Source organism: Talpa occidentalis, unplaced genomic scaffold (assembly GCF_014898055.3).
Source record: "Talpa occidentalis isolate TD23 unplaced genomic scaffold, MPIMG_talOcc4v2.1 talOcc4.4, whole genome shotgun sequence".
Classification (NCBI taxonomy): Eukaryota; Metazoa; Chordata; class Mammalia; order Eulipotyphla; family Talpidae; genus Talpa; species Talpa occidentalis.
The window spans coordinates 894570-911679 of NW_023604295.1; the positions used below are offsets into that span (position 1 = coordinate 894570).

Consider the following 17110-nt stretch of genomic DNA (forward strand, 5'->3'; position numbering starts at 1 on the left):
GAGGGCCGGCCCCCAGACGCAGGGGCCTGCCGCGGCGGGGCAGGAGCGCAGAGGCGGGCGCCCAGAACGCCCTCTCTGGGCCGCGGGCACGGGGCCCCACCTGGCAGTGGGCGGCAAGGTGCCTGCCACCGCGCAGCACGGGAGCCCGAGACCCTGGGCAGGACGCGGGGCCACAGTGGCGCCCCCTGGCTGGGGTGAGCGCAGCGCAGGCCCCCGCGGCAGCCGGGGCTTGTGTTCTCAAGAACTGGGAGAAGGTTTCTCTGCAAAGCACGACCTGGACGTCTGCGGACACGGGGTCCAGTCTCGAGTCCCGTTTGCTCCACAGGCCTCCGGAGCGAGGACTTCGGGGCTGGCCCCGGCTGGACTGAGCAGCGACGCGGGCCTGTGCACCTCCGTGCCGAGGGGCGGACCAGCCCGGGTGCGGGCGCAGGGGCGGGCGCAGAGCGGGCAGGGTGGCCATGGGTGTGACAACCCCGGGCAAGGCGGAGTTCCGGCCCGGCAGTGGTGAGGCCCGGGAGCCCAGAGTCCCGTCCTCACCTGGGTGGTGAGCGCCTGGTTGGCACATGGGGGTGCCCCAGGGGAGCCCCGCGGCGAGTGTGCGACACCTGCGGGACCTGCTCCGGCATGACACAGCTCAACGGGCTGAGGGGGCGCCTGACCCCCGGCCCTGTCTGGGGTCACTCTGTGCCAGGGCTGCCAGCAGTGGGCGCTCCCGCCCGGGGCCACCTGGAGATCAGGCGTCTGCACCTGCAGCCGCCGCGCACCTGCTCTGGGCCAGAGCCCCTGGCTGCACCAAGAGGCCCACAGCGCGGGCGCGGCCGGCAGCTGTCCTGCCCATGGGGAGGTGACGGGACTGCGGGGGACACAGCCTGCCAGGGAGACAGGGCCCCACCAGGTGGAGGCCTCGCTGGTTGCTGCCCAGAGCACCCCAGATTTAAAAGTGGGTTTGAGAGTCCCACTTCGGGGAGAGGCAGTTCGGTTGGGTGTTCACTCTTGGGAACTCAGCCAGAAGCTGAGTTCTGCTCCCCACTCTGTCTCTGGGGAGTCCTCTCACCCCCGCACCTCTGGCCCGCACCCCAGCTCTTGTGTGCAAAAATATTTTTTAAAAAATTAACTAAAGCACTTGAGAGAAGAGCCGCCGAGGGATAAACTAGATAATCCACTTTGGGGAGCGCTTCAGAGGTGGCCCAAGACCCAAACTGACCAGACCAAGCCCCGCAAGGGAGTGCAGCGGCTTGCTGCGTGGGCTTGGCCTCAACCTCCCCGGAGGTGCTCACCCGGTGCAGTCGTGGTGTGGGTCGCAGGGACGCCCGGGCCAAGGGCCGGCCAACCCTGGCCACCCCAGGTCGCAGGACACACCTGCACGGGCCTGAGGCCACAGAAAGCCGCCTCTGGGTGCGGGGACAGAGCTGAAGACGGCGCGCCACAGCTGGGCTGGGAACCTGCCGGGGCAGGCAGCCCGCTCCCGGCAGCGCGGGCCCAGGAGGGATCGTGACGCGTCTTTAAAGCCCGTGGAAGGAAAATGGCACTTGGGGGACGAGCGAAAGCAGCTTAGCCCGAGCCTCGGGCACGGCGTGGTCGGGGGTGCTGACGTGGCGCCAGGTTCCCACCCACGGTCGCAGGAACGACAGGAGGCCGCAGAAGGAAGCCGGGCGGCCTGTGGAGCCGTGGGGCGCCCAGCGTCCAAGGCACTGCAGCCCTGGGGTGCAGCTGGCCAGTGGGGCTCAGGCAGGCCACCCGCCCACGGGGACAGCCTCGACCAGACCACAGGCAGCTGAGGTGCTCCTCGCCGGCCCGAACGCACCAAGCGGCCTCCGGGCACCCCCAACGCCCACACTCCCCTCATGTCCTTGGAGTCTCTCCTGCTCCTGCTGGGAAGAACTGGCCCTCCTCCTCCGGGACCACCCTTCACACACACGCCCGACTCCTGCTTACCCTAGCGTGAAGGCGCCTGTCCCCGCCCAGCCTGCTCCCCCTCCAGGGGGACCCCGTCTGCCCCAAGCCCACAACGCACCTGCCCTGGCCGGCCCCGCCCAGCCCCCCTCCCCCTGCGCCGCAAGCCCACTTCTGAACCCGCCCTCTCGTGTCGGGTCACACGCTGCCAGCCTGGCCTGGGATGTGGCCACACACAGGCCGCAGGGATCTGAGGAGGGGGACACTGGCCGCTCTGGAGTCCTGTGAGGGGGGCGGCCCAGGCTGGACAGCAGCAGCTGCCCGGGCCCCGGCTCTGCCGGTCTGCACGCCGCCTCCCGTGCCAGGGCACCCAAGGACTCGCTGCGCCGAGCAGCCAGGGCCAGGGTCTTGTTTCCAGAGAGCTCTGTCCTCAGGCCCCAGGGCGCTCCACCGTGGCCACCTGCCAAGGTCACCTCGTGCTCTGGCGCTCTCACGGCCTCGTGACACACCAGCTTCTCAGCGTGTCCGGCCGACGCCCACCCGACAGCTGGGGGCCCAGGCCGCGTGGGATGGGGTGACGCCCTGAGGGCTGCGGGGAGCCCGGGCCCCAGTTTCAGCTGAGGAAGGGCCGCTCGGCCAAGAGCCAGTGGAAGAAGGGCAGTGAGGTCATGGCCACAGCCCTGGTGCCAGGGAGCCACGGGGGCTGGGCGAACATGGGCATCAGGCCCGCTGTCCGCTGCCCCCCGCTGCACAAGGGACCTCCACGCAGGCCCAGAGGGCCGGCCCAGCAGCTTCTCCAAGCTCGTGGCAGGGGGCCGCTGGCACACCGCTGCCCTCTGCGTGGCGCCCCGTCCTCCCGCCAGGGGCCCCCGCCTGGCCTGTGCCGCCAGCAGGACCCTGAGAGAGGCTGCCGCACCACACGTGGCATTTTGGCTTCCTGACTACCGAAGAACTTTAATCTTTCCTTCCAGGGACGTGGACCCAGGATGGCCGTCTCCCGACTGACCCCACCCGACAGGCTGGCGCCTCTGGTGTTCGGGGCGCACAAGGAAAGGGGCAGCAGCCAGCCGGGGCGCCCCAGGGCCGGTGCCAGCCCTCGCACCCGCTGGGCCACGTGGTCACTTCTGGATGAGCCTCAGCACTTCCCTGACCATGGCGCCAATCCCGTCGTGCACGTGGTGCAGCGCCGTCTCGCACATGAAGGCCGGGGTGGTGACCACCTTGTTCTTCTGGTCCACGTGGGCCTCGTGCACAGCCGTTAGGGAAAACACCGCGGGGCAGGGGCCCGCCCTTCTCCCAGATGCCCTTGGGAACGGGGCCCTCCTGCAGGACCAGCCGACGGGCTGACGGCGGCCCCCCTGGCCCTGCCACCATGCCGGGGGCCCGGCGGCGATCAGGGCAGCGGCACCTCCAGGAGGGCCTGCGTCCACAGCCCTGCCCAGCCATGCGGGCTCTGGCTCGGCCACCAGCAGCTCCGCGAGGGGTCTCGGATGCCCCACCCACCAGCACCAGCCCAAGGAGAGCGGGGGCTGCCCGCCCCCGGCACGTGGCTCACCCGGCCCCGACGCCGGCTCCAGGGGACTCCCGGCCCGAGGGCTGACCCCTGGACGGACGTGGAGGCAGGACCAGCAGCCCCTCCCGCACCCCCCACAAGGATATGCTGACGTCCCTCACGCAGTGCTTGGCACCCAGGGCCTTGATGGCCTCCGCGGTCCCGGCGTACGGCCACCTGCCGCCCTCCTCCTGCTCGTGGCCCACGGTGACCTCCACGCCGCGGAGCACCTTGGCCGCCAGGACGGGCGCGATGCAGCACAGGCTGGGCGGGGGGGGGGCACCCACTCAGGCTGGGCCAGCACATGCCTCGAGAGGGACGTGACGACCCCAGAACGGGCGGGTGGGGAGTGGCACTGCCGCGCACCTGGGCTGCAAGGCTCGGCCCAGCCAGCTGGGGGCGGGCGCCAGGAATCCAGCTGCCCGCGTGCCTGAGCCCGAGCCCCGGGTGTCAGCCAGCCCTGGCCCGACTCGCCGTCCAGCACCAAGGTCACGGCAGAGAAGGCAGCGCTAAGGCCCGATGCTGGGCGCGGTCACAGAGACTCGCTGGCACCTCCCCCCGCCCCGCCTCCAGCCCCCCCTTCCTGTGCGGGGGTGGCCAAGCAAACGCCCAGCACAAATGGGGCCCGCCCCGGCCCCCACCTACCCGATGGGCTTCCCGGCCCCGTGGAACTCCTTCAGCACGCGCGCCACGTCCCCGTTGACCTTGCAGTCCTTGCCGTCCACGGCGAAGGTGCTCCTGGGGGAGGAGGGCCCGCGCTCGTCTCAGGACACCCGGCAGGATGGGGTGGGGGGAGGGGAGAGGAGCGTGTCTCCACGCAGAGGGATTTTCACGAGACGGCGGCTCTTGGGGCGTCACGGCGAGCAGTGCAGGCGCAGGAGGGCCGGCGAGGCGAGTGGAGCAGATGGCGGCAGCCACGGCCTGGCCGAGCGGCCCCCAAAGCCAGAGCTGAGGCGCGGGCCATCTCCCCAGGCCGGGCCCGCCTGTCTCGGCGCGCACGGCCCTGCCCCCGCCCTCCCGGGGCGCCTGCGTGTCTGCCACGGCGCCGCGGCCCGAGGTCCCCACGGGGTGCGCCTCAGCACCTGCAAACGACCGCCAGGGCCCAGGCGAGGACGGGAGGCAGGCGCCGCCGCCACAGGCCTCCCGCGAGGACATGCCAGATCGGCAACACGTGCGAAAGGCCCGGACCCAGGCTCGAGACCCTTGGTCCCTACAGTGGCCTCCCGCCCCCGTGAGGGCGGCAGCCCCACAGAGAAGAGCCCTGCCCGAGAGGACCTCGCTTTCTCCTGCCAAGGCGGGGAGAAGATGGTTAGAAACCAAAGGCCACAGCTCCCCTGAGTGTGTGTCCTGGGCTCACCCGCTGACCAGAACCACCACCCGCACGCCCACGTCTGCGCGTCCACGGGAGAGGGTGCAGGCTGGCAGCTGCACAGGCGGCGGGAGGGGGGTAGCCACACAGCGTGTCGCAGCAAAAGCCCAGCGGGAACGTCAGAGACAGGACGTGGCTGGCAGCATGAAAGACTGCCAAGGCACGGTGAGGTGGGAGCAGCACAGCCCCAGCCACCGCAGAGGGCGGCAGGACCAAAGCCGCACAGAGGACGTCCCCGAAAACTACAAGCAAAAGAGCAGAAAAGGCGCGAGAAAAGGACATGAAAGCCCGGGACGGCCGCACTGGGCGGCCTCCCCAGCCAGAACCCTCGTCTGAAAGGCTCAGGGGACGGGCAGCCGCCCTGTGGCAAGACCAGGCCGCAGGAGAGAAAACATCTTTGCGGAGATCAAGGACCACCGCCCACAGTGGCCATCTCACAGGCGGCCTCGGCCACACGGCGGCCAGGCCTAGGGTACTCACACAGCCTGAGTCAGGCCTGCAGCAGTTCTGGGCCACCCCGCCCCAGTTACGTCCCTGGGCCCCAAAGCCCTTAAGAGCCAGTCACATGACTAGATCGCTCCCACCCACCTCCCGAGTGCAAAAACCAAGCCCCAGGGTTTAACACGCACAGGTTTTTGGCGGCTCCGAAGCCCCCGGGGAAGATGGCGGCGTCGTGGCGGGCAGCGCTGAGCTCAGCCAGGTCAGTGATCTTGCCGCGGGCGATCCGAGCCGATTCAGTCAGGACATTCCTGGAAGAGACGCGAACAAGCCCCGAGAGGCTCAGGCGAGGGTGCGAGATGGGGAGGGCAGAGCCCACGCCAAGCAGGCAGCCAAGTTCCCACACGCACCTCTAAGGTGGCTACCCGGAAAGACCACGGGGCCACAGGCCTGGCGCGGGGGACCTTCCTGACACAAACTCTCCCCCAGGCCTGATTGGCCAGGCTCCCCCGTCAGCCGGGGCAGCAGCACGCAGGGTCCGCCTGGGCCCTGGAGTAGTCACGTCTGCGTCTGCACACAGATCCAGGACAGACAACGACTGGTGGCGAGCAGCAGCACAGGGCAGGGGTGACCCCTGGTTCCGGAAGCCAAGCCCTAGAAGCGGCTGCGGTTCCACCTTCCCACCTTCCGTGGTCTGCACCCAGCGGCAGAGCCCGAACCACAGCCCCAAGGCCGTTGCCTACAGGTCCAACAGGGTTGGGCAGGACCCGTGGGCGATGGCAGAAGAGGGCCTGGGTGCACCCCAACCCCAGGGGCAAGGGCCTCGCCACAGACGTGTTTCCGGGAGCCACACAGACACGTTCAGGGCCAAGTGAGTGGTGGGAGAATGCGAGGAACCGTATGGCCTTTGGTGCAGACAGGCCTGAGGCAGTCGCTCCGCAGCAGTCTGCCCCCACTGACGGCCACGGGGTGGAGGGTGCACCTGAGGCTCCGGTGTCACCCGCTGCCCGAGCGGCTGCCGAGGGGAGGACACAGGTGCGGCGGCGGCTGCCATCGGGCAGGACAAAGGGACCCCCGGTGGGAGAGCAGGACCGCACCTGGTCTCCTTCTCGGAAGGCTGGCCCTTGGTGTGGTCGACCACGTGCATCTGGGGGACGTTGGGAGCGAAGATCTGGACGTCGGCCCCGGCCCGGCTCAGGTGGACCAGCACCCTGCGGGGAGCAGAGCGGCGGGGGTGAGCTCCTCGGGGGACAAGGAGCCGCTGCCAGCGGCAGCCCAGTGACCCGGAACCCCAGCTCGTGGCCACGAGCCAGCTAGTGCGCACAGCCCTCTGCAAGCCGGCTGTCCTGGCGCAGTGCCCGAGCTGCTGGGGGGCTCCGCCCTGCCCCAGGCTGCGGGGGCTCGGCTGCTGACCCCCCAGCTTCTGCCGGGGAGGCCGAGGCCCGGAGCAGTGCTGGCCGCTGCCCACCTGCCCCCCGCAGCGGCGGCCCAGGGCGGCCGTGCGGGACAACAGCCCCCCGAGCCGAGGCCCGGAGAGGTCGGGGCCGGCAGCGGCCCCCGCCCGCCCCCCCCGCGCCTGCGGGCGCCCCGGGCCGCGGGAGGGGCCTCCGGGGACTCACGCCGAGGCCTCGTGGATCTCCGCGCCGTCGTAGACGCCGCACCCGGACAGCACCTGCGGGGAGAGGCAGTCGAGGGGCGGCCGGGGGGCCAGCGCGCCCCCCCCGCCCCCGGGCCCCGCTCACCAGCGCGACGCGGGGCCCGGCGCGCGGCGCGGAGCCGTGGAGAGCCGCGCGCGGGGGCGCCGCCCGGCCGCCGGGCCGCGGCGCGAAGGCGGAGGCCGCCGCCAGCCGGGGCGCCAGCAGCGCGCGCACGGCCGCCATGGCTGCGGGGCGCCCGCGGGTCGGAAGGTCGCGCGCGGCCGAGCCCGGGTCGCCGCTGTGCGGCCGCCACTGCGCCTGCGCCCCGCCCGCGCCTGCGCAGACCCAGGGAGCTGGAGGGCCCGCCCCGCGCCTGCGCCCTCCCGCCGCCGGCCCGTCGTGCCCCGCGCCTGCGCACTCCCGCCCGTCGTGCCCCGCGCCTGCGCACTCCCGCCGCCGGCCCACCCGGGCCCCTGGTGCTGCGGCGCGCGGGGAGGGCCCGGCCCGGCCCGGCCCGGCCCGGCCCGGCCCCGGGCGTCCGCCCCGCCGCGACTCCGCGGGGAGCGCGGGCCCGGCCTGCCTGCGCGTGCAGGGCGCCCGGGCCGGGGCGCAGGGTCCCCGCATCCCCCGCACCGCGCCTCGGCCCGCGGACTCGGAGCCGCCCCGGGGCTGCGCCCGCCCCCCCAGCCCCTGGGCGCCGGGACCCGGCCCGGGCGGCCGCCCCCTCCCCCCTCCAGGCCCGACGGCCCCGCGCCCCCTGCGGCCGCAGTCACCGAGAGTCACCGAGAGCCGCCGAGTTCGGCCACAGCTGCGCCTTTACTCCAGCCGGGCCCGCCCCTCGCGCCCCGGCCCCGGCCCCCGCCCCCGCCAGCGCCGCGCAGGCGCCCCCAGTCCCGGCCCGCGCCGGGCGCTCCAGTCCGCGGCCCGCTCGGCCTCCAGCCCGGGCTCCAGGCCCGCCCTGCTCCCGACGGGGGGACTCGGCCAGCCCGGCGTCCAGTCCACAGTCCCCGGCCCCGTGTCCGGGGCCGGCGCGTCCATCGGGGGCGGCAGCCGCGCGGCTCTAGCCCAGCAGGTTCAGGCTGTCCTCGCCACCGTCGTCCTCTCCAGACACGGCCCCGTCCCCGCCGTCCAGGGGCTCGGAGGGGCGTTTCAGGCCCCGCTGCCGGGACAGGGCCAGCGCGAACTGCAGGCTGTAGCGGTTCCAGTCGCAGCTGTGGGGGGTGCACGCGTGTCAGGGAGCAGCAGGGTCGCCGGCGCCAGGCCCAGCCAGCACCCAAATACCTCCTTGTTACCCCAGGAACCTGTCGTGGACAGCATGAGCCCCACTCCCTGGCCCGCTCCCAAGACCCCACTCCTGCCCCCAACAGCCCTGGAGCAATGGCCCCTTGGGGACAGCCGGACGATGCGAGCCAGCGGTGCTCACTGCCCACGCCAGCCCGACCAGACAGACACGCCCTTGGTGCTGGTGGACACCCAGCCACGGCTGATGCAGCAACCCCCGGGGAGGACGGGCCCAGAGTCACGGAAAAATGAACTGGTGGGACCAGGACAGGCAGGGCCCCAGGACTGCGCCCGGGGCCGACCAGGTAGCCGGGGCCCCCACACCGATGTTCAAAAGGCCAGGTGCAGCCAGCACAGCAGTGCCGGCCTCAGCGGCTCTCCCCGCATAGGGCAGGGCTAGCGCTCTGCGCTCGAGGAAGGGCTCGTCCCGACGTGAATACGACTGGGGACAACTGCGGACCACGCCATGCCAGGGCAGGCATCAGGAGCAGAGCCGGGAGCCCTGGCCTTCAAGCCCCGGTCAGAACCATTACCCCCTTACACCACACACCTGGTCTAGGGGCAACCCCAGGAGGGACCAAGCTGTGACCTTCAGGGCTCCACCCGGCCCCAGGGGAGGGAGCACCGCAGGTAGGGACCTGACCACCTGGAGGGGAGAGGCCGGCGCTGCACTGGCCTCGCTGTCTAGGAACTCCAGGTCCCTGCAAGCCCGGGGCCCCCGAGCCCCAGCGAGGGCTGGGCCAGGCCCCCACACCCCACCACCCCAACCCCAAGACCTACAGTTTCGAGAGATCGTCCAGGTGCCGCTGGATGCTCTTCTGCAGGAACTGCACGGCCGGCAGTAGCACACCCGCCCTGCGGAGACACCGTGAGCTCGTGGCAGCACAGCCTGCCCGACCCGCCGGCCGGCTGCTTGGAGAGCCACCCGGGGACACCAGCGAGGGGGTGCAGGCACCCACCTGGACTTCAGTTTCTGTCCGTGCGACAGGAGCAGCTTCTGCGTCCAGATGAGATAGAATTCCAGGTGGCGAGACACTTCCAAGGTGGAAGCCAAGAATTCCAGCACTCTCTCCACATACAGCTCAGGGAGGGAGGCGCTGACCACCTCAACTGCGAGAAAAGGGGCGCCCCGCTTGCTCCAGGAGACACTCGGCAGGGGAACCCCCCCCACGCACTCTCACCCCTGGCCCCACCCCCCAGACGCTCTCGCTCTAGGGCCCCATCCCACGCACTCTCGGCCCAGGGCACGGCCTCCAGCGCCTCCCGCAGCAGCGCCTGCTCGTTGAGCCGCAAGGCCATGAGGAGAGCCCGGGTGAAGTCCCGCTGGCGCAGTGCCGCCCGGATCCTGGCAGGGGTGATGCTGGTGTCCAACTCGAATGGGTCAAAGAGCAGCCGGGTGTCCAGGGAGTAGATGAGCAGCCCCTCGGTGGTAGTGGCCGCCCAGCAGCGCCCTGGAAACGGAGCAGTCAGTGGCCTGCGAGCATGTGCGCCATCCCTGTGCCCACGCCAGGCCCCAACCCTCCCCAGAAGGCGGCCCTTTCAGCTTAGCCACCATGATCTCCGGGGCAGCCCCTTGACCCCACAGGACACGGAAACAAAGACAACAAGGCGGGGCCGGGGAGCTCCCCGCCAGGCCAGGCCGCCCCACGCTCGCCCCTCAGGCCGCGGTTGTGCCCCTGACCACATGGCGTCCCCATGTCTTCAGTGTGTGCGGCATCCACCGCCCACCCGGAGGCCCGTCCAGCTCTGCGATGCCAACAGCTCCCCTCTGGGGCTGCCTGTGGGTGGGCAGGGCCGGCACTGAGGCTCCTGACGGCAGGAGAGAACCCTGGCGGGGCCGGAGCGGTGCCAGCATGCCCGGCCAGGGCAAAAGGGCCACGTGGGACCCTGGGCGGGCAGGTGCGCCCGACAGTCCTCGCCAGCTCCCCAGCCCAGCCCCCACACCCCTGCCCTCTGGTTGGGCTCACCAGTCGGGGAGAAGCTCAGCGAAGTCACCCTGATCTCAGGCTTGAAGTGCCGGGAGCTCATGTCGCCTGAGAACAAAGATGCTCTCAGGCTGGCGACTCATCATGGGGGCCCCAGTGCCCCCCAGCTGCAGGCCCAGCCCGCCTCCCCCACCCCCATGGCCTGCTGTCCCTGCCAGCCTGGGCACACGTCCCCACGGGCAGTGGGACAGCAGAAAGAGCTGGGGAAGGCCTCTGCCCTGCCACGACCAGACGGGGAGCTCTGTGGAGGGAGGCCCGGCCCCGCCCAGTATGGTTTTGAATTCCATGAGCAAGAGACAGGTGGCAGGGGGACGCGCAGACGAGGAGACCACCACCAGCACCCCCGGGCCCCGAGCACTCGGGCCCCTCCCGGAGACCATCTGGGGCTCTGCTGGGAGCTCTGCGTCTCGGGGTGACCAATGCTGGGTCAGCCCAAGGGCTGGACAGAACCAGACCAGGCTGGTGATGTGGGCTTCCCAGGGGGAAACCAGGGCCAGGCCCAAGGCTTCTGCCCAGCTCCTACAAGGTGCCTATGCCCCTCCCCCCGGGGTAGCCAGCAACAGGCTCCGCACGGGCCCAGAGCAGGTGGCCTGCGGGACCGGGGCCTCTGCCCACCTTTCTTTACACCCGGCAACGGGACAGCGACTCCCTGCTCCTCGCCGGCGTCTTGGTCGATGAGCGCCAGGCTGCCGAACTCTGTCATCTTCCTGCGGTTCAGGAACTCCTGCCACGGCAGAGCCCCAACTGGCCACCAGGGGCAACGGCCAGGCCCACCGCAGCCCGCCCCCAGGGGATGCTCCCGTGGGACACCCACACCACTCCCGGCCAGCATCCCCAGGGACATGCCGAGGACACGGAGGGGGAGCAGGCGCTGGGAGGGGTGCGTGGCACAGGGCGCCCACCTCCATGGCATCCAGGGACAGATTGCAGGAGACCTCAAACTTCTTCATGAGTATCTGCTCCTTGACGTGATAAATGCAGACGAACCTGGACATTCCTCCCGCCAGGATGCTCTGGCCGTCCGCCGAGTAGCAGAGCGTGGTGAAGGCCCTAGGCGGGACGCACCTGTCACCCGGGGCCCTCTACACGCAGCACCGCACCCCTCCAGGACACAGACACGCCCCACACCGCCCACCCAGAAGCCAGGCTGAGTTGGATTCCCAAGGCCCAGCCCCCGCCCGCCAGGACAGCACCAGGCGAGGCGCGGCCCCGAGCTGACGTCACAGGAGCGGCGGCCACTGTGCCTGCCGGCACCGTCCTAAGGGGCATCCAGCCTTGATGTGCCCTGGGCACCACACAGAGACCTTGGTCTGGGCAGAGACCCTTGGAAACGACACCAAAGGCGCAGCAGGAGCAGAGCAGACAACAGGCTGGAGCCCGCAACGCCCCCAGGACGCCACGGCAGACGAGACGCCAGCCCGAGGCCTCCCTGGCGGGGGACAGCAGCACGCCACCACAGGCCGCCACCCACCCACCGGGAGGGCTGGGGCGGCTGGAGCACTGGCGGGTCATCCCCAGCCAAACGCAGGTCACATGCGGTCACCAGCGTGTCCCTCCACTCACCCCCAGAGAACCAGACATCCAGCCCATGGGGGACATCCCTCAGCCACGGCTGCATCACAGTCCCTGGGAGCAGCCCTGGCCACCGCAGCCCAGGCACGCACTTGCCCTTGGCCGAGTGCTTGGCGGTGATCCTGTCCAGCTCTTTCCTGCCGGTCTTGAGATCGTGCCTGCCCTCGATAGAGCCAGTCTGCACGGCGTTCTCGGGGTCCCAGAAGGTGATCTGGGAGTTCAGCGTAGCCACTGCCAACTCCGTGCCGTCAGGGCGAAAGGTCACGGCCAGAGCTGCCATGAGACCATCAGGGTTAGGGGCCCCGCAGCACAGCCTGGCAGGGCATCCCCCAGAAAGAGCCCAGCTGTGCACCACGGGGCGGGTGGGTGGCCCACAGGCACCCGTGGGCTGCTCTCTCCAAGGGGCCTCGAGGCCGGCATGAGCAGCTGGGAGCCCACGCTGGCCAATGGGCAGCAGGCCGCCCACCTTAGGGGGGAGCGGGGCGGCACCAGCCTGAGGGTGGCAGTTGTTGAGGCCCAGGCTGTTGAGGTACCCAACCTTGCCAGAGGCGGGAGGCCTGTGGGAAGCCAGCTGCCCAGGCTTGGCACGAGTGGCCAGACACAAGACCCACACCATCCGGGGCCAGCGGACAGCGGGCAGCCCGGCCTGGACTGTGTCTGACCAGCCCTGCCGCCACCGGACAGGGCAGCCGGGCTCTCCTCCCGGGGGACCTCTGTCGTCAAGGGTGACATGAGGCTTGAGGAGGCTGGGAAAGGCACCCCTGCGCCGGCCCTCACTGGTGCTTCTCCCCGGGGCTCCCCCAAGCAGGGAACTGGCCAGTTCTCAGGGACCACGGTGAACCCAGGAGGTGCAGACAGCAGCAGGAGCCGCAGGCCAGGTGACCCCGACTGGCCCCCAACCCCGAGAGTTGGGGGCGGGGCTCCTGTTCCATTCATACCCTACCCAAGAGGGAGCAGGCCAGGTCCTCGGCCCCGCTCCCGCCGCTGACCGCGAGCAGCTCACCGTCTGAGGTCAGGGCCAGCGTCTCAGTAGTCCTCCAGCTGTCCACCAGGTCCCACAGACGCACCGTCCTGTCCCAGGAGGCGCTGGCCAGGACTGACCTCGTCGGGTTAAAGCACAGACCGCTGATGGGCCCCTCGTGGCCAGACAGGACCTAGGGCGGTGAAGAGGGGAGCACTGTGGCAGCGCCCGGCCCACCCGCCCCAAATTCCCGGGACTGCCCACGCCCCGCTGGCTCCCCAGGCCCCTGGCAGCTGCCGGCCCGGCCCACGCCCAGCAGGCGACTCACATCCAGGAGCCGGCCCGTCTGCATGGACCACACGAAGACCTCAAAGGAGTCCTGGGCCCCCGCAGAGACGATCTCCCCACTCGAGTCCACGGCCACGCAGGAGAACTGGGTGGGGCGGGGGGACGTGAAGGTGCGGAAGTTCCGGTACCTGCGGGAGGCGGCGGGTCGGCGTCGTGGGCCCCCCGGGCGGCCCCCGCGGGCTCCCGCCCCCACGCGGAGATCACCTGTGCAGGTCAAAGGCACGCACGGTCCCGTCCATGGAAGAGGTGACGATGACGTAGCCGGTGGCGGTGAAGGCCACGCCGGTGACCCCGCTCGAGTGCTCCGTGAAGGTGACGAAGCAGAAGCCGCTGAGGGTGCTCCACACCTTGACCTGCGGGCAGGGGCACGTGGTGGGGCCGACGGGGCCTCGTGCGCCCCACGAAGGGAGACCCACGCGGGGCCCGGGGAGCCGCACCTGGGGGTGGGGGTGCTGGCCGAGGTCCACGGCCCGGCCACCTGGCCCTCCATGCCTTTTCAGGCAAAACCCCAAAGTCACAGCTGGTTCCCGGGGCCCAGCCCCACCTACCCGAGGCGCCGCCCACCTTGCCGTCGTCCCCGCCGGTCACGATGTACTGCCCGTCGGGGGAGTAGGCCAGCGACACCATGCTGTTGAAGTGGCCCTGCTGCTTGAGCACGTAGGACTCGCTCTGCCACTCCCACACCAGCAGCTGGCCCAGGCCTGCGGCACACAGAGCTGGCTCCACGCCCCCGCCGCCCGCCCGCCCCCGGGCCCTCGCTGCCTGCAGCCCGGCACAGCACACACCTGAGCAGCCGAAGGCGACCCAGTCCCCGGAGCTGTTGATGGCGACGGAAGTGATGCTCTGGTCAGAGATGCTGTTGGGGGTGCGGGGTGAGGGGTGGTGAGGGGTGGCGGACGCCGGCTCCAGACACAATCCCCCTCGTCCCAGCGGCCCACAGCTCACCCAGAACCCCCCCACCCCGCCGGCACGGCACCGCCCACGAGCCACCTGCACCTCAGGGAGTGGATGAGGTTGAACTCTGGGAGCTCGTGAAGGTGGAAGATTCCAGAAGCAAAACCGGTGACCAAGAGGTGGGTCTTCTTGTGGTAGGCCGCGGCGGTCAGGCTGTTGAAGTCCCCTTCTTTGTTGAAGAAGTACCTGATTGACGAGGAGACGGCAGCGTGGAGGGGCCGAGCCCAGGCAGGCCCGCCCCGCACACGCCCCTGCGCCCGCCCCACGGCCTGCAGCTGCGATAGCCGGGCCTCCGCGTCCCACGCGCACCCCAAGGCCAGGCTCAGCAGATCCCCCCACGCCCAGGGCGCCCTGCCCCATCCCGCCCCACATGGGACCCACTTGGCCAGCCGGGAGTACTTCACTTTCCCTCGCTGCTCCTCTGGGGCCGGCGCGGCTTTGCCCCGGATGGTGCTCCCGCACCCGCTGCCCTCCTCCTCCTCCTCCTCCTCCTCTTCCGGCTCCTCCTGCTCCTCGCCCGCCCCCTGCTGCAGGTCGGCTCTCCAGCCCGCGGGCGCCTTCAGCCGCAGGCCCTCGGAGGGCGTGTCACACTGCCACACACACAGGGCTCCGTCCTGGCTGACCGTGTACAGCTGCGGGGGAGGCGGCGGGTGGGCGGGGCCGCCCAGCCAGGCCCTACAATCCGCCCTGGCCAACACAGCCCCCAAGGACACCTGGGGAGGGGCCCCGGGGCCGCCCACACCTGCTGCTCTGACCAAGTAGGGGCCCTGGGCGGTAGGAACATACGTCCAGGCTGCCAGACTCGAAGAAGCAGCCCACGATGGCGTCCTTGTGCCCCCCCAGTGCGTAATAGATGAGGTTGTCCCAGCGCTCGGCCCCAAACACCCAGGTGGACATGTCCTTGCTCCCGACCGCGAAGCACCTGGCGGAGGCACGGCTCAGCCTCAGGCTTGGGGCCGCCCCCCGGAGGCCCAGCCGGGCCACTCCCAGGGGCCTCTGGGGACGCGGCAGCCCGGCACCGGCTCTGCACCCAACCTCGCCGCCCGGCTCACCGGGAGTCGTCCGTCCAGTCGATGCAGGTGGTCTCGTCGTACGGACCAAAGTAGGTCTTGTCCAGGACAAAAGCGTTGAACTCCCGCTTCCTCCCGGGGGCGTGGTACATCTGGGCCAGGTTGCCCTTGGTGACCACAAACTTCCTGCGAGACAGGGCCATCAGCAGCAGCCTCGGCCCTGCGGGCGCTGGGAGCACCGGGGCCACTTCCTGGAGTGGCGCCCCGGGGCCAGCCTGCACTGCACCCACCCGGCCCTCTTCTCACCCCGGCACCAAGACCCACAGATGGGGTGAAATCGGGAGAAAGCAACCAGACACGGACACCAGGGCCTGTCGGGAGTGACGGCCTCTGCCAGGCCAAGGGGGCAAGGGTCAGGGTGAGAGAGACAGGAAGCGCGGGGGCACCTGTGGCCACTGCCCTGTGGGCTGGACCGGGCTGGGCGGCGGGGAGGCTCCGCGCTCGCGACGGCCACCTGGACGTGCGCAAGCTGGGCTCAAGGCCTTTTCCTGCCGTCCTTGAAATGAAGCAGGTCTGGGCCTGGCCAGGTCTCTGCCCTCCCCACTGGGGACACAGGCCAGGGACCCCCGGCCTGCGGACCCCCTCGGAGGTGCCCGCTCCTACCTGCCGTCGGGGGAGAAGGCGATGCTGTGCACGGAGCCCTGGAAGTGGAAGCGGTGCAGCACGGACCTGCACGCCAGGCTGACCAGCAGCGCGTCGCCTCCTGCGAAGACAGGCAGGCACAGTGACCCCCGTGCGGAGGCCTGAGGGCACAGCCCACATCCGCGATGACATGCGTGCCAGGGCAGATGCCCCGACCCCAGAGCCACCAGGACCCCCGCAGCACTGGGCCCCGCCCCGCAGAGCCGCCCTCCCCCAGGGCAGGACCTTCATCGACGATGATGGCCAGGCGGCCGTCCGGGGACAGCCCCACGCACTTGACGTTGTACCGCGTGGCCAGGGGCAGCGTGTCCGATCTGTTGCTGAGGAGCAAAACCGCAGCGATGGGGGGTTTCCCGTGGACGGGCGGGCCTGCCCCCGCCCCGCGGCCGCTCCCCCAACCACCCCCCCCCCCGCGGCCGCTCCCCCAACCACCCCCCCCCCCGCCCCGCGGCCGCTCCCCCAACCACCCCCCCCGCCCCGCCCTGGAGGACGGGGGACGCGCGGCCAGGCTCCCGCGGGAAGGCTCGGCTCCAGGAGGGGCCCGAGGGCGGCCGCGCGGGCTCAGCGGCGCCTGGAGAAGCCCCGCGGCCGGGCCCGCGCTCAGGCGGGCAGGAGCGCCCGAGGGAGGGGCCGCGGCCGCGGCAGGCCCGGAGCCGGCCCTGCGGGGAAGGCGGCGGCGCGGGCGCCCTCGGCGCCGAGGGGGCCTGCGGGGGCCTCGGGCCGGCCCGGGGGGGGGGGAGCCCCAGCCGGCCCCGAGGAGACCCGCGGGGGGAGGGGGGCGAGCCGGGCCGGAGGAGCCCCGGGGCCCCGAGCCCGCGCCCCGCCCGCCCGGCCCGGCCGGCGCCGACTCACTTCCTGAGGTCGAACACGGACACGCGGTTGCCCACGGGGCTGACCACGGCGCCGCCGTCGCGCGTGAAGCTCAGGTCCCCGCGGCGGTACACGGCGCCCAGCAGGCTGCGGAACTGCGGGGGAGCGGCGCGTGGGCGGGGCCGGACCCGGGCCCGACCCCCCCGGCCCCCGGCCCCCCGGCCCGGGCCCCCCCGCCCCCCCCGGCCCCCGCCGCCCGGCCCCCCGGCCCGGGCCCCCCGCCCCCCCCGGCCCCCAGCCCCCAGCCCGGCCCCCCGGCCTACCCGGTACGAGAACTTCATCGCGGCCGCACGTGCGTCCCCGCGCAGGGCCCGCCGCCGCCGCCGCCGCCGCCGCACTTCCGGGCGGGCCGCGCACGCCCGAGTCCCGGGCCGCGTCCACAGCGCCCCCGGCGGCCCGGAGGAGCCGCGCTCGGACGCCGCCAGCCCCGCCCCGAGGGAGGCTCCGCCCCGCTCCCGAGGGGGAGGCTCCGCCCCGGCCCCGCCCCGAGGGGGAGTCCGTCCCGGCCCCGCCCGAGGGTGGAGTCTCCGCCCGGCCC

At 71.8% G+C, this 17110-nt stretch overlaps 2 protein-coding genes across 4 annotated transcripts; both read right to left on the reverse strand.

Moving 5' to 3' along the window:
• Positions 1-2795: 2795 nt before the first annotated feature.
• Positions 2796-7700, reverse strand: GATD3 (glutamine amidotransferase class 1 domain containing 3). Of its 2 annotated transcripts, none has more exons than XM_037524872.2 (7): positions 7673-7700; positions 6872-6924; positions 6350-6463; positions 5444-5563; positions 4091-4183; positions 3553-3709; positions 2796-3140 (listed from the first exon to the last, which is right to left on the reverse strand). In XM_037524872.2, exons 3-7 carry the CDS (start codon positions 6397-6399, stop codon positions 3012-3014), a joined length of 549 nt encoding a protein of 182 aa, XP_037380769.1. In that variant the 5' UTR covers positions 6400-6463; positions 6872-6924; positions 7673-7700; the 3' UTR covers positions 2796-3011. The 2 variants fall into 2 exon arrangements, with proteins under 2 accessions (XP_037380769.1, XP_037380768.1); XM_037524871.2 differs by lacking the exon at positions 7673-7700 and adding an exon at positions 6995-7132.
• A 143-nt stretch (positions 7701-7843) lies between these two features.
• On the reverse strand, positions 7844-16880 carry PWP2 (PWP2 small subunit processome component). 2 transcript variants are annotated; one of them, XM_037524868.1, is made up of 21 exons: positions 16836-16880; positions 16555-16667; positions 15928-16022; positions 15664-15763; positions 15043-15186; positions 14777-14912; positions 14372-14622; positions 14033-14176; positions 13822-13892; positions 13601-13737; positions 13241-13389; positions 13017-13164; positions 12731-12881; positions 11820-12000; positions 11058-11205; positions 10771-10879; positions 10138-10203; positions 9403-9621; positions 9130-9280; positions 8951-9025; positions 7844-8100 (listed from the first exon to the last, which is right to left on the reverse strand). In XM_037524868.1, the coding sequence occupies exons 1-21, from the start codon at positions 16851-16853 to the stop codon at positions 7950-7952; spliced, it is 2757 nt and encodes a 918-aa protein (XP_037380765.1). In that variant the 5' UTR covers positions 16854-16880; the 3' UTR covers positions 7844-7949. The 2 variants fall into 2 exon arrangements, with proteins under 2 accessions (XP_037380765.1, XP_054556222.1); XM_054700247.1 differs by lacking the exons at positions 7844-8100; positions 8951-9025; positions 9130-9280; positions 9403-9621 and adding an exon at positions 9628-9948.
• Between the last annotated feature and the right edge of the window lie 230 nt (positions 16881-17110).